General features: G+C 47.5%; 1 protein-coding gene and 1 pseudogene across 2 annotated transcripts; one reads left to right on the forward strand and one right to left on the reverse strand.

Annotated features, from left to right (window-relative positions):
- Positions 1 to 1,605: 1,605 nt before the first annotated feature.
- LOC140607374 (small nuclear ribonucleoprotein F pseudogene) lies at positions 1,606 to 5,232 on the reverse strand (annotated as a pseudogene).
- A 2,885-nt stretch (positions 5,233 to 8,117) lies between these two features.
- LOC140606782 (tubulin gamma-2 chain) lies at positions 8,118 to 12,789 on the forward strand. Of its 2 annotated transcripts, none has more exons than XM_072780663.1 (11): positions 8,118 to 8,422; positions 8,703 to 8,815; positions 9,000 to 9,167; positions 9,479 to 9,547; positions 9,888 to 9,967; positions 10,380 to 10,506; positions 11,111 to 11,197; positions 11,319 to 11,468; positions 11,863 to 12,015; positions 12,107 to 12,268; positions 12,393 to 12,789. In XM_072780663.1, the coding sequence occupies exons 1-11, from the start codon at positions 8,374 to 8,376 to the stop codon at positions 12,588 to 12,590; spliced, it is 1,356 nt and encodes a 451-aa protein (XP_072636764.1). In that variant the 5' UTR covers positions 8,118 to 8,373; the 3' UTR covers positions 12,591 to 12,789. The 2 variants fall into 2 exon arrangements, with proteins under 2 accessions (XP_072636764.1, XP_072636763.1); XM_072780662.1 differs by having other exon boundaries at positions 8,138 to 8,422; positions 12,376 to 12,789.
- Positions 12,790 to 12,940: the final 151 nt, after the last annotated feature.

The following is a 12,940-nucleotide window of genomic DNA, read 5'->3' on the forward strand; positions in this document are numbered from 1 at the left end:
GCATGCTTTCTATTCTATTAGGTTCTATTCCAGTCCTCTTCCAGCCTAGGACCATCCCATTCCACGAATTTTCTCTGAGTGACCCTATTCACACCTATGGCCTTAACTGCCACTTAGGTACAGCTCACTCTCCATCTTAGAGCTTGCCATTTAGTTCTAGGCCTGAGAATTCTGTCACCTATGGTCCCCTAGCTCCATTTGGATATTTCCCAGGCCTCTCAAACTCAACCTGCATCCACACTCCTCTTGACTTCTCTGGGTCTCAGTAATCACCCAATGATTGAGACCTGTCCGCTCACACTCCTTCCTCTCCCTTACCCCCATTACATAATCAGTCATCTTGAAACTCCTAGAGATCCTCCCCCCTCAGTGTCTCTTGAATCGGTCCCCTTCTCTCTCTCTTTTTAAGATTTTATTTATTTGTTCATGAGAGAGAGAGAGAGAGAGAGAGAGAGGCAGAGACACAGGCAGAGGGAGAAGCAGGCTCCATGCAGGGAGCCTGATGTGGGACTCAATACTGGGTCTCCAGGAACATGCCCCGGGCAGAAGGGAGGCGCTCAACCACTGAGCCACCCAGGCATCCCTGGTCTCCTCCTCTCCAAACTTGGGCAGGGCCCTGCTCATTTCAGGCCTGGCTGGTAACCTTGTCCCTTGCTTTACTCCTCCATACCTGTGTTATTGATGCTGGAGGGATCTTTCTCCAGCCCAGTTCAGCAACCTTCAGCAACTTCCTGTTTTGCAAGGCACATCCAGGTTGGGTCTTGGCTGACTTCTCCAGTCACTATCTGATACTTTCCTCCTTCACCCTAAATTCAACATACTATCTCTCACATCCAGCCTGCACATGTACTGCTTCTTCCACACCATCAGCCCCCCTCAACACATGTGCACACACACTCACCTTTTTTTCCTCCATGTGCACTTAAAAAAAAACTTTTGTTTTTTGACAAAACTTATTTTTGTCACCTACAATGTGTTGGCCACCTTTCATCCTGATGATAGACGTCTCTACCTTATATTATTAAAAATGGCTCTTTCGTGTTCCTTAACAGGGATAATGTAAGTTTATTTGAACACACCTCTATGGATGGACACATGGACAGCAAGGTTGCTTTTCAGCATTATAAACACTGCTGAAGCACACATCCCTATATATACATCTTGGTGCATAACACATGTCGCTAGTTATCAGGGACCCAGGTGATTCCTGGAAGCATAATTGCTTGGTCAAAGGTTATGTGATTTTACATATCCAGAGAACTGCTAGTTTATCCTCCAGAATGTATTCATTTAAACTTCCTTCCGTGGTGTATAAAAATACTGTATAAAAGCACTCATTTCTCAGAACCCTCATCAACACTAGATATCCTTAAATTTTATCTAATAGTTTGCCTTAAATTTGTATTTTTCTGATTACTAGTGAGACTATCATTTTACGTTTTTTATTTATCAAGAACCATTTATTCCTTTTACCTATTTTTTTACTATTTGTTTTCTTCTTCTTCTCCTTCTTCTCCTCCTCCTCCTTCTTCCTTTTTTTTTCAAGTTGAAAAGAAATGTTTATTGTCTAGAAATATATATAAAAAACATTCCCCACAAAAGATGCTATTCTCTCACTTCCCCATCTTCTTACTCTTCTTCACACCCCTGATATAAAGGACATTATGACACCTTATTAAAACTTCACCCAAATGTCCAGACAACGCTCCATCTATGTATTCTTCTGTGTTTGCAAGCTGCATGTTCATATAGCCATCTACAGACACAAGGTAGCCTTTGTACTCCATTCCCCACTTCAGTTTCACCGTTACTGGCTTTCCTGTTAATCCATTCAGAAAAGGTTTCGGATTGTCATTGCGACCACAAGCCAATGCTGCAGGCCGCTCGCCGCTGACCCAGCTATAGTCCGTCCCTCATGACGGGAGTAACTCCGGCCCAGTGTGAACTGCAAAGCTTCCCCCTTTTTTCTTTTTTATTAAGAAACTCTACCCCAGGGGTGCCTGGGTGGCTCAGTTGATTAAGCATCTGCCTTGGGCTCAGGTCATGATCCCAGAGTCCTGGGTCCCATGCATCAGGCTCCCTGCTCAGTGGGGAGCCTGCTTCTCCCTCTTCCTACTGCTACCCCTGCTTGTGTACTCTCTCTGTGTCAAATAAATAAATAAAATTTAATTTAATTTAATTAAAAAAAAAAGGCTAACCCCCCTGGGGTCATAGGATCCCAGTCTCAAAAAAAAAAAAAAAAAAAAAAAAGGATCCCAGTCTCATAAACTGAAGCTGCTCTAACTAGCTTTCTTCCCCCCAACCCCTAACACCTCATATCGCACCTTTCCACACCTCATACCTCTGCCTCTTTACCTCCCTCCCCCAACACACCTGTGCTCCTGTAGGCCAAGTGTCCAAGAAAGGCCAGAAATGAAGATACAGCCAAAATAATGTTTTACCCAACCTCGAATCTCAAATAGAGGCTTAGGACATATAACAAACTTGTTAGTTTACAAATGCTGCATTTATTATCAGAGGCAAGCCAAAGCCTCAGACAAAGGAATGCCACATCCCGCTATATTATCGTAGCCTGGATCAGAGAACATGGAGCCAAGCAAATTGAACTCAGCACTCCATAATCAAGCCATGGGTGATGACATTGAGACTCTGGATCTGAAACCCATGAGAAAGACCATGAAGCTGGCCCTTTTGCTCAATCTCAATAGAAGTGAGATCTGAAAAGGTATCTGTAGGGCTGTGATAAATAATTAGGTTTTAAATTTTTTGAAATTTATTCAAAGCCACCACTCATTTTGCTTTTACCCTGAATAAGATCTTTCATCTGTAGCAACAGCCTAGTTTTACCTCAGATTTGACTGTGTAGGGATAATCACAACAGTGGCTGGTGTATGTTGAATGTTTTCTATGAGTCTGGCACTATGCTAGATGCTCATGTGTTATCTCATTGAATCAACATGGATGGGTCAGTTCTCAGCAGAAATGGAAAGTATAATCCACTGATAACTGGGAGGATTTACATTCAGTTCTCTATGTAGGTGTGTCTCCAACCCATTTCCAAGGGTGAGGAGGAGCCTCTGGCTGGTCAGAGATGACTTCTTCGAGAAAACCCACCTCACAATTTCTCCAACTCAGATCAAGTCACACATTCTAACCTGTTTGCCTATAAACTAGGATTTGAAGGAAGTTTTCCCACTTTAGAGAAGCTAGAAGGAGGAGCAAGGCATTGTTACTAATCATAAGAAAATGTTGAAATTAAACTCCCTCATCTCACAAGTGTTCATAAACTGCTTACAGCGTATTATTTTAAAGGAACAGACAGCTGTTCCAGACTCAGAAGGAGGGCAGGCTTGGCAAGTTTACTCTCATCTTAGAGATGAGAGCCTTCCTCTTCACCTGGGCACTTAGAGTGGAGCCTAGCAGAGCCTCTGAAGACAGTCAGCCCTTAGGAGCAGTTCTGTCAGGGGAAGGGAGCCCCAAGGAGGAGCTCAGACTTCCAAGGGAGCACTCAGACCCTTCCTGAAAGGGTGAGGCTGCCCGTCCTTCTGGGGGACACCCCCAGCAGCCTGGCCCAAGTAGAGGAAGTGGGCTGGGAGGCTGGAGTGGGGTGAGGGGAGGGAAACAGAGCAGAGGCCTCAGAGGGGACAGGCCTGGGGCAAGCCAGAGTTTTCTAAAGAAGCCCAGAGGATTCTTGGCGGCCAGGGCTGGAGAGTGGCCGAGTTCTCATAAAAAAAGAGAAAGTGAGAGAGAAAAGAAAACAAAAAACTTCGTCTGAGCATGATTCCTGGCAGTGGTGTCTTTGCCAGTGCCTCTGCACTAGCTCCCAGAGAAAGCTCACCAGACAGGGACAGACAGACAGCCCAATGGGGCAGAAGAGCAGCTAGAAGCCAGCCCACATCAGAGTGGAGACTAGAATGTTCTAGGGGTGGGGAGACTGCACCCACTCTTCAGCAGTTGGCTTGGGGACCATTGGCCATCCATATGGAAAAGATAAAGTGGATCTCTATGCTACAGTAGGCCTCCAAATAAGTTCCAGAAGAACTAAAGAACTACAGGGTGTTTTGCTCAGGACAAACTATGCTCAGAGACTGAGTTTGTCTTTGCCAATCATTTCTTTAACACAGGTTCACTGTAAGAATTATAATTTATAATGATAATATTTCACAAGCCAATAGCATACAAGATAATGTCTCTTAATACACCAAAAAAGAAATAACATATTCCAAACCAATGAGTGATTAATTACATTATTGCTCAGGCAAAGGGAAGATGAAAGAAATAAAGTCCAATAGTAGTTGGGATATATCTTTCTGAGTTGGTTCTTGATACTGTCAGTCCTTCCAACTAAAATCTGGGTATCCTAAAAAAAATAAATAAATAAAAAATAAAATAAAATAAAATCTGGGTATCAGGGCAGCCCGGGTGGCTCAGCAGTTTAGCGCCACCTTCGGCCAGGGGCGTGATCCTGGAGTCCCAGGATGAGTCCCATGTCGGGCTCCCTGCATGGAGCCTGCTTCTCCCTCTGCCTATGTCTCTGCCTCTCTCTCTCTCCCTCTGTCTGTCTCTCATGAATAAATAAATAAAATCTTTTTAAAAAAATAAAAAATAAATAAAATCTGGGTATCAGCTGCCTGCTTCGGTAGGTCACTCACTGCTGGGGCACGTAGCTAGTGGAAGACAGTGCCAGTGTTGGCAGGCAACTAGCTGCTCTGAAGATTATTACTGCAGCGGCTGCTACGCAGCTTGCACCATCACTACCTAGGAGAAGTAGCCTCACTAAGGCAGAAGCAGTGTCCCTTCTCTTTCTGAGTCTGCTATGTGTTTTAACACCACTGCTGACCAAGGGAGCCTGGCAACAGCAAGAATAAGTGTCTCAAGATCTCCAGAGAACTATTTATATCAGCAAAGAGTAGCCCTATCCAGGCCAAATACTTTTGAGTGGCTGGTCATACCTCATGGTTTTTATTTCTTTTTTAATTAATTAATTAATTAATTTTTTAAAAAGATTCTATTTATTTATTCATGAGAGACACAGAGAGAGAAGCAGAGACATAGGCAGAGGGAGAAGCAAGCTCCCTGTGAGGAGCCTGATGAGGGACTTGATCCCAGGACCCCAGGATCCGACCAGAGCCAAAGGCAGACGCTCAACCACTGAGCCACTCAGGTGCCCCATGAGGTTTTTAAAGTTTAATAGTCCACCATGTGATGGGCCCCACAGCAAGCTGTTACCATGGTGTCGATGACGTACTGGTCCTCTCCACTCCAGGTGCTAGAGTTCGATAAGAAAGTTCTAATATCCAACTTCAAAACAATTTCATGAAAACAAGTTCGAACCACAAACAACTTTGTCCAAACTAGTTTTCAAATCGTGGATTTGAAATCATAACAAGTCAGTACACAACACAAGGAACAAGCAAAACAACTATGGGGCATTTGAAAAAAAAAAAAAAAACCATAAAAGGACAGATTTATGATACTGGGAAAGGGGATGATTTCTTTTCTTTTTTTTTTTTTTTTATGATAGTCACAAAGAGAGAGAGAGAGGCAGAGACATAGGCAGAGGGAGAAGCAGGCTCCATGCACCGTGAGCCCGACGTGGGATTCGATCCCGGGTCTCCAGGATCGCGCCCTGGGCCAAAGGCAGGTGCTAAACCGCTGCGCCACCCAGGGATCCCGATTTCTTTAACAAGGTATAAAATATACAAAACAGAAAGGGAGGGATCCCTGGGTGGTGCAGCGGTTTAGCACCTGCCTTTGGCCCAGGGCGCGATCCTGGAGACCCGGGATCGAGTCTCACGTCGGGCTCCCCGTGCATGGAGCCTGCTTCTCCCTCTGCCTGTGTCTCTGTCTGTCTCTGTCTCTGTCTCTCTCTCTCTCTCTGTGTCTATCATAAATAAATAAATAAAATCTTAAAAAAAAGGTTTAAAAAACAAAGCAAACAAACAAAAAAACAGAAAGGGAAAGAATAACTATCTGCATAAAAATCTTCTCTATCTCAAAAGACCCTGTATGCAAAATATAAAGACAAGCCATAGAGCAAGTGGCGATATTGGTAACCCATACAACCAAGAAAAAAATTCGTAGATATCTTATGTTTAAAAGAAATAGCCTAATAGGAAAATGGACAAAAGATATGAACAGGCAATTCTGAAGACTCTAACAACCACAACAAATCAAATCAACCTCCCTTGTAATGTGATGAGATTGTTATGGAAATTACAATCATGAGATCTCATTGGGCATCTATGGGATGGACAAAAATTAAGATCTGATAAACCAAGTGTGGATGTGGGCATAAGGAAATGGAAACTCCTTTGCTGATAAGTGTAAATGGTACAACCATCTAGGAAAAAATACGTGAAAACTTCTAAAGTTTGTAAGCCTTCTAAAGAAGATGCACATGCCAGTGGTAGAGATCTTTTCCTTCATGTTCAGAAGTGACCAATCCTGTATTCCTTCTATGTAACAGGGGATAACTACAAATGATCTAATCACCTCTATGTGGGAATAGAGTATACAATTTTATTCATCCAATGAAATACTATAAAGCAGTTAAAAACAATGAAATAAATCTATATGTGTCAACATTGCTAAATCACAAAAATCTAATGTCGGATAAAAAAAAGCAGGTTACAATAGTATACTGATACCATTTACATAAAATTTCAAAACAAAAACCATATAATAAAAAATCATTCTTGTATATTTAAATTTTTCAGTAATTTAAAATAAAACAGAGGGGCGTCTGGGTGGTTCAGTCAGTTAAGCATCAGACTCTTGATTTTGGCTCAGCTCATGATCTCAGGATCATGGGATCAAGCCCTGGGATTGAGTCCTGTTTTGGGCTCCACGCTCATCAAGGAGTCTGCTAGAGGGACACCGGGGTGGCTCAGCAGTTGAGTGTCTACCTTCAGCTCAGGGCGTGATCTCGGGGTCCAGATGGAGTCCCACATTGGGTTTCTTGCAGGGAGCCTGCTTCTCCCTCTGCCTATGTCTCTGCCTCTCTCTCTCTGTCTCTCATGAATAAATAAATAAAATCTTAAAATAAACAAAAAGGAGTCTGCTTGAGATTCTCTCCCCCTCTCCCTCTGCACCTCCCTGCCCTGCTCTATCTCTCAAATAATCTTTAAATGAATTTAACAAAATAAAATAGAAACCACAATGAGAATACCACTTCAAAAAAAAAAGAGAATACCACTTCACACTCATTAAGATGGCTATTATAAAAAAATAAATAAATAAATAAATAAAAAGAAACAAATGTTGGTGAGAATGTGGAGAAATTGGAACCCTTGTGCATTGCTGGTGGGAATGTAAAATAGTGCTGCCACTATAGAAAATGGTGCAGCAATTCCTCAAAAAATTAAACATAGAGTTACCATATGATCCAGCAATTCTGCTTCTGGGTGAATACAGAGAATAACGAATAACTAAAAGCAGAGACTCAAACTTCTTTGTACAATCATGTTCAGGGCAGAATTATTCACAAAAGTCAATAGGTGGAGGCAACCCCAGGGTCCATCTACAGATGAATGGATAATCACAAAATGTGGCATATACATATAATGGAATATTATACATCCTTAAAAAGGAATGAAATTCTGACACATACTACAACATGAAGTTACTTGAGGACATTATGCTAAATAAGTTAAACACAAAAGGACAAATACTATATAATTCCCACTTATATAAGATGCCTGGTCCAAATCATAGAGATAGAAAGTAGGATGTTGATGGGGATGAGAATGGAGAGTTACTATTTTAATGGTACAGGGTTTCAGTTTGCAAAGGTGAGAAAGTTCTGAGGATGAATGACAGTGATGGTGACGGAACAGTGTGAATGTACACTACGCCACACCACTGTACAAAGAAAAACTATTAAAATTATAAATTTTATTTTAAGTATACTTAATTTAAAAATAGAAATTGAAAATTGAAAAAAAGACTGGCTTAAAGTCAGCCCCTTTGTCCAAAAAAGCCACCAACCCGCTCACCTACTTGCAACGCCCAGCTGCCAGGTACACCTGGACCGCCCCTCCCCGCCCCCACACCCGGGTCCCTACCCCCGCAGCCCCAACTAGTCTCACTGCGCAGGCGCGGAGCTGGGGGGGGGGCAGAAGGGGGCGTGGCCTCGCACTGCGCCTGTGCCGAATTCCCAGCTGTAAGTGTTGTGGGGGAAATGATGTCCAGGTTGGGCTTCCCAGTCCGGCAGCAGCAGGGAGGCCCGCACTGCACACGCGCAGACCGACTCCCCGAGTCAAAAGACTGAGAGAGCGCGCGCTCCCCACGTCCTGCGAGCCCGGCTGCCAGGCATTCGTCTCCGCCGTGACTCCCGCCGGGGCGGGCTGGCGAGCCCACGTCTGAAGAGCGATGCCCCGGGAGATCATCACCCTGCAGCTGGGCCAGTGCGGCAACCAGAGTGAGCGAGCGAGCGAGCGCCGGGCCCCTTCCAGTCTCCAGTTCTGCCCCTTCGGGCCCCACCCAGTGCTTGGCATCCTCCAGGTCCCCTTTCCCTTCCATGAACCCCTTGCCCTATTGCGCATGAACACGCCCCCAGATGGAGAGCCGCGCCTGGGCTGTGACAGCTCCCAGACCAGGTGTCTTGGGTCCAGCCTCTGAATGTGCCAGCCTCTGAGCCTGACCCTGGGCTCCTGAGGCCTTCTGACTAGGAGACCCAGGCATCTCTCCCCATCCCCCAGTTGGGTTCGAGTTCTGGAAACAGCTGTGCGCCGAGCATGGTATCAGCCCCGAGGGCATCGTGGAGGAGTTCGCCACCGAGGGCACTGACCGCAAGGACGTCTTTTTCTACCAGGTGCCCCTAGCGACTTGGCCAGGGGGCCTGTAGGGAAGGGCAGCGGCCTGGTACTGGGAAGCCCGCTGGGCAGAGGAGCCAGGGTGACTGGCTTGAGGAGGGAGGGCAGACAGGAGCCAGAGTTGGGAGGATGGAGGACTGGGCCTTTGCTGACTCGGCTCCCCTCCTGGGCTCCCCTTGACAGGCAGACGATGAGCACTACATCCCCAGGGCAGTGCTGCTGGACCTCGAGCCACGGGTAATCCACTCCATCCTCAACTCCCCCTATGCCAAGCTCTACAACCCAGAGAACATCTACCTGTCAGAGCATGGAGGAGGAGCTGGCAACAATTGGGCCAGTGGATTCTCACAGGTATCTGGGTGGCCATCCCAGAAACCCCTGATGTTCCCTGCCCAGGGCAAGGCAGGCTCAGGCAGCCTGGGGATTTGACCAGACCAGATTGACAATAATAAGAGACAAAGGGATAACCTGACAGGAGGGACAGCCAGGGAGAGGTTTATATAAACTGCAAATCATTTGCAAAGTCGCTTTTTAGGGTTGAAGGTCACAGCTGAGGTTTTGCTTGAGGGTGGCAGTGGTGTCCCAGGGTAGAGTTCTTGGTACTGAAAAGATACTCCCCAGAACCTTCATTTTGACTCTCCCTCCCATGTCTCTCTATACAGGGTGAGAAAATCCATGAAGATATTTTTGACATCATCGACCGAGAAGCCGATGGAAGTGACAGCTTAGAGGTGAGACACTGTCCTGCTGAAGGAAAAACAGGGCTGAAAAGTGCCAGGGAAAGGTCAGGAGGTAGCCTAAGCAGGTGGTGTGTTGGGGGCAATTCTATTCAAAACTAATTTTTATGAGTATCATATGTGAGATAGTGAGGTACAGTACTTGTCCTCAAAGAGATCCTAATCTGGATAGCATCAGCTCCTTAGGCACGAGTCTTCTTTCCTAAGGAGCGTCAGCCTGGATGGACGCAGAAGAAGCCTAGAGACCTGAGTGTGTTGGGAGTGGGGAATGAGACCAGCCTGAAGCCTCTCCCACACATCCCTGGAGACTGCCTCTCCATCCCTCCCCATGCAGGGCTTTGTGCTGTGTCATTCCATTGCTGGGGGGACGGGTTCTGGCCTAGGCTCCTATCTTCTCGAACGACTAAATGACAGGTAAGCCTGTGTTTGGGGAGAGGGCATTAGCCCTGGTTGCCTGGGTAAGGTCTTTCCTTTTTGTCACTTTTTTCTCTTGGACTGGAAGGCCTGGCACTGTTGCTTTGAGTTATTGGTAGGAACAGAGCCTGGCCATCCAGGGAACATCTTAGGAACAGTAACTCCCACGAGGGGGTTTACTTAGGGAGAGGAGGGACTACAGGGTTTGGTGGTTTTGATGCTTTAATTTTATTCTTTCTGGCGCCTGGGCTCTGAACACTCAATTCTGCCTTAACCCCCCTTTTGTACCAAGAGTTTCATGGCACTTGGAAAGGAATGCCCTGTTATCTCTAGAGAAGATCAAAATGGGTGGTGATGGGAGTCCTTCCAATTCACTGTGTCGCGTTCCCCTTTCCCTCTTCTTCACGCCCAGGTACCCCAAGAAGCTGGTGCAGACATACTCAGTGTTTCCCAACCAGGATGAGATGAGCGATGTGGTGGTCCAGCCCTACAACTCCCTGCTCACACTCAAGAGGCTGACTCAGAACGCAGACTGTGTGGTGAGCACCAGAGAAGGGAGTGGAAGGGCTTTGGTCCACCTCCTCAAACCAGTGAGAAATGGACACCCTGCCTTTCCCAAGCCCCTACCCAGAGAACAGAGGACCATCAAAGCCATACCCAGGGGCCCAAATTATGAACTTAGGACTTGACCCCTTTAGACAGTAAAGCTCTCAAGAAAGTGTACACTCCTTGACATATGTCCCCAGTTAGCCTATTTAATGCCTACTCATGCTTAAATTCTCAGCCCAAGGGTCACTTTCTTAGTCAAACCTTCCCTGACCACCCATTCAAAGGTCAAATTCCTTTGTGCATATTTCAGACTATACTTTTCTATAGACCTGGTGAGAGGGACAGACCATGCTGTTTAATTCTCCATGGTATCTCCAGAGCCAGGCACAGTGCATGGCACATGAGGATAATGAAATTTGTTTACTGGATGGTAGAAAAGTGTCTTGTGATGCCCCAGGGACAGTATTTTCCTTTTTAAGTTAACAATCTACTTCCTGATTTTGGAGTTGAGAGAGGGTTAAGCTAATAACTTATCTCTCTGCCCCCTTTCTCCTCAAAAAGGTGCCGTGACCCTCTTCTGTCCCCCCCCCCCAGGTGGTGCTGGACAACACAGCCCTGAACCGGATCGCCACAGACCGTCTGCACATCCAGAACCCGTCCTTCTCCCAGATCAACCAGCTGGTGAGCCCCCACTCCTGGACTCGCTGGGCTGGAACCCCTCCTTGTTGGAGTGCCACCTCAGGAAGGGAGCCCCACCCCACCCCCCAGGCCAAGGCCCATGCTGTGGCACTGCTGTCCCCAGGTGTCCACCATCATGTCGGCCAGCACCACCACCCTGCGCTACCCCGGCTACATGAACAACGACCTCATCGGCCTCATTGCCTCGCTCATTCCCACTCCTCGACTCCACTTCCTCATGACTGGCTACACCCCGCTCACCACGGACCAGTCGGTAGGAGCAACCCTAGCAGCCCCCACCCTATCCTTTCCCTCCCCCTGCTGCCCCCAGAGGGAGGCTCCGTGCTCTGGGACTGGCACAGACTGTCCAGCTTCAAGCTGACTTGCTCTCCTCTTCCCTCTGCCTCTGGCTCCCTGCAGGGCTCAGGCTCTGTGGGGTCTGCTGATGATCCTGCACCCAGGGTCAGCGGGGAAGGGGTAGGGGTCAGGGGAGGCTGACCTTGCTGAGCTGGGGATGGCTAAGGTTCCTGGTCCCACAGCAGAGGCTCAGTGTAGACCTGAATCTCGGGACACTTCCCAAGGAGAACAATTAGCCCGAGTCTGGTGGGGTCAGGCACTGACTGTGCCCTGAGTGCTGGCCTGGTCCCTGTGGCCTCCTCTCCCCTCAGGTGGCCAGCGTGAGGAAGACCACGGTCCTGGATGTCATGAGGCGGTTGCTGCAGCCCAAGAACGTGATGGTGTCCACAGGCCGGGATCGCCAGACCAACCACTGCTACATCGCCATCCTCAACATTATCCAGGGGGAGGTGGACCCCACCCAGGTAGGTGAGGCCCCTTCGTGCCACCCCCAGAACCCACAGGGTAGAGGAGAGGCTACCACCACCACTGCTGTGTCCACCCCCTCCCCGCCAGGTGCACAAGAGTCTGCAGAGGATCCGGGAACGGAAGCTGGCCAACTTCATCCCCTGGGGCCCTGCCAGCATCCAGGTGGCCCTGTCAAGGAAGTCTCCCTACCTGCCTTCGGCCCACCGGGTCAGTGGGCTCATGATGGCCAACCATACCAGCATCTCCTCGGTGAGCCTAATCTCCTGGTCTTTGACGACTCTGTTCCACTAGCCACTCTTATCATTCTGCCCCATTCCATTCCAGCTCCTTATCTCTCACTGGTTTCCATCCTGGAGATTTCTATCTCTTTCAGCTCTTTGAAAGTTCCTGCCAGCAATATGACAAGCTGCGGAAGCGGGAGGCCTTCCTGGAGCAGTTCCGCAAGGAGGACATCTTCAAGGAGAACTTTGACGAGCTGGACACCTCAAGAGAGGTTGTGCAGGAACTCATCGACGAATACCATGCAGCCACACGGCCAGACTACATCTCCTGGGGCACCCAGGAGCAGTGACTTCCTCCCCACCACTTCCCCTAGACAATAAGCATAGTTCCCATAATGCCTGGTCCCTGTGACCCAGATTCCCCTCACCAGAAACCTTTCTAGGTTCATCTCTGGCCCAGGAGCTGGCCCTACTTCCTCCCTTCTCTGCGCTGACCCTTGATATGCTTGTTTAGCTCTAATAAAGTAATAAAGATTTGTGGTGAATACAGTCAGGGCTCAGTTATAGATATAGTTAGGGCTTGGTCTGTGAATATGGAGGGTGATCCATCTTCCCTCCCAGTTCCCAGACACGTGGCCTTTACATACTCTAGGTTCTTCCCACTAGTCCATGTCTTAGTGTGGTCACTGGTCTCATCAGC

This window comes from Canis lupus, chromosome 16 (genome assembly GCF_048164855.1).
Source record: "Canis lupus baileyi chromosome 16, mCanLup2.hap1, whole genome shotgun sequence".
NCBI classification, from domain to species: Eukaryota; Metazoa; Chordata; class Mammalia; order Carnivora; family Canidae; genus Canis; species Canis lupus.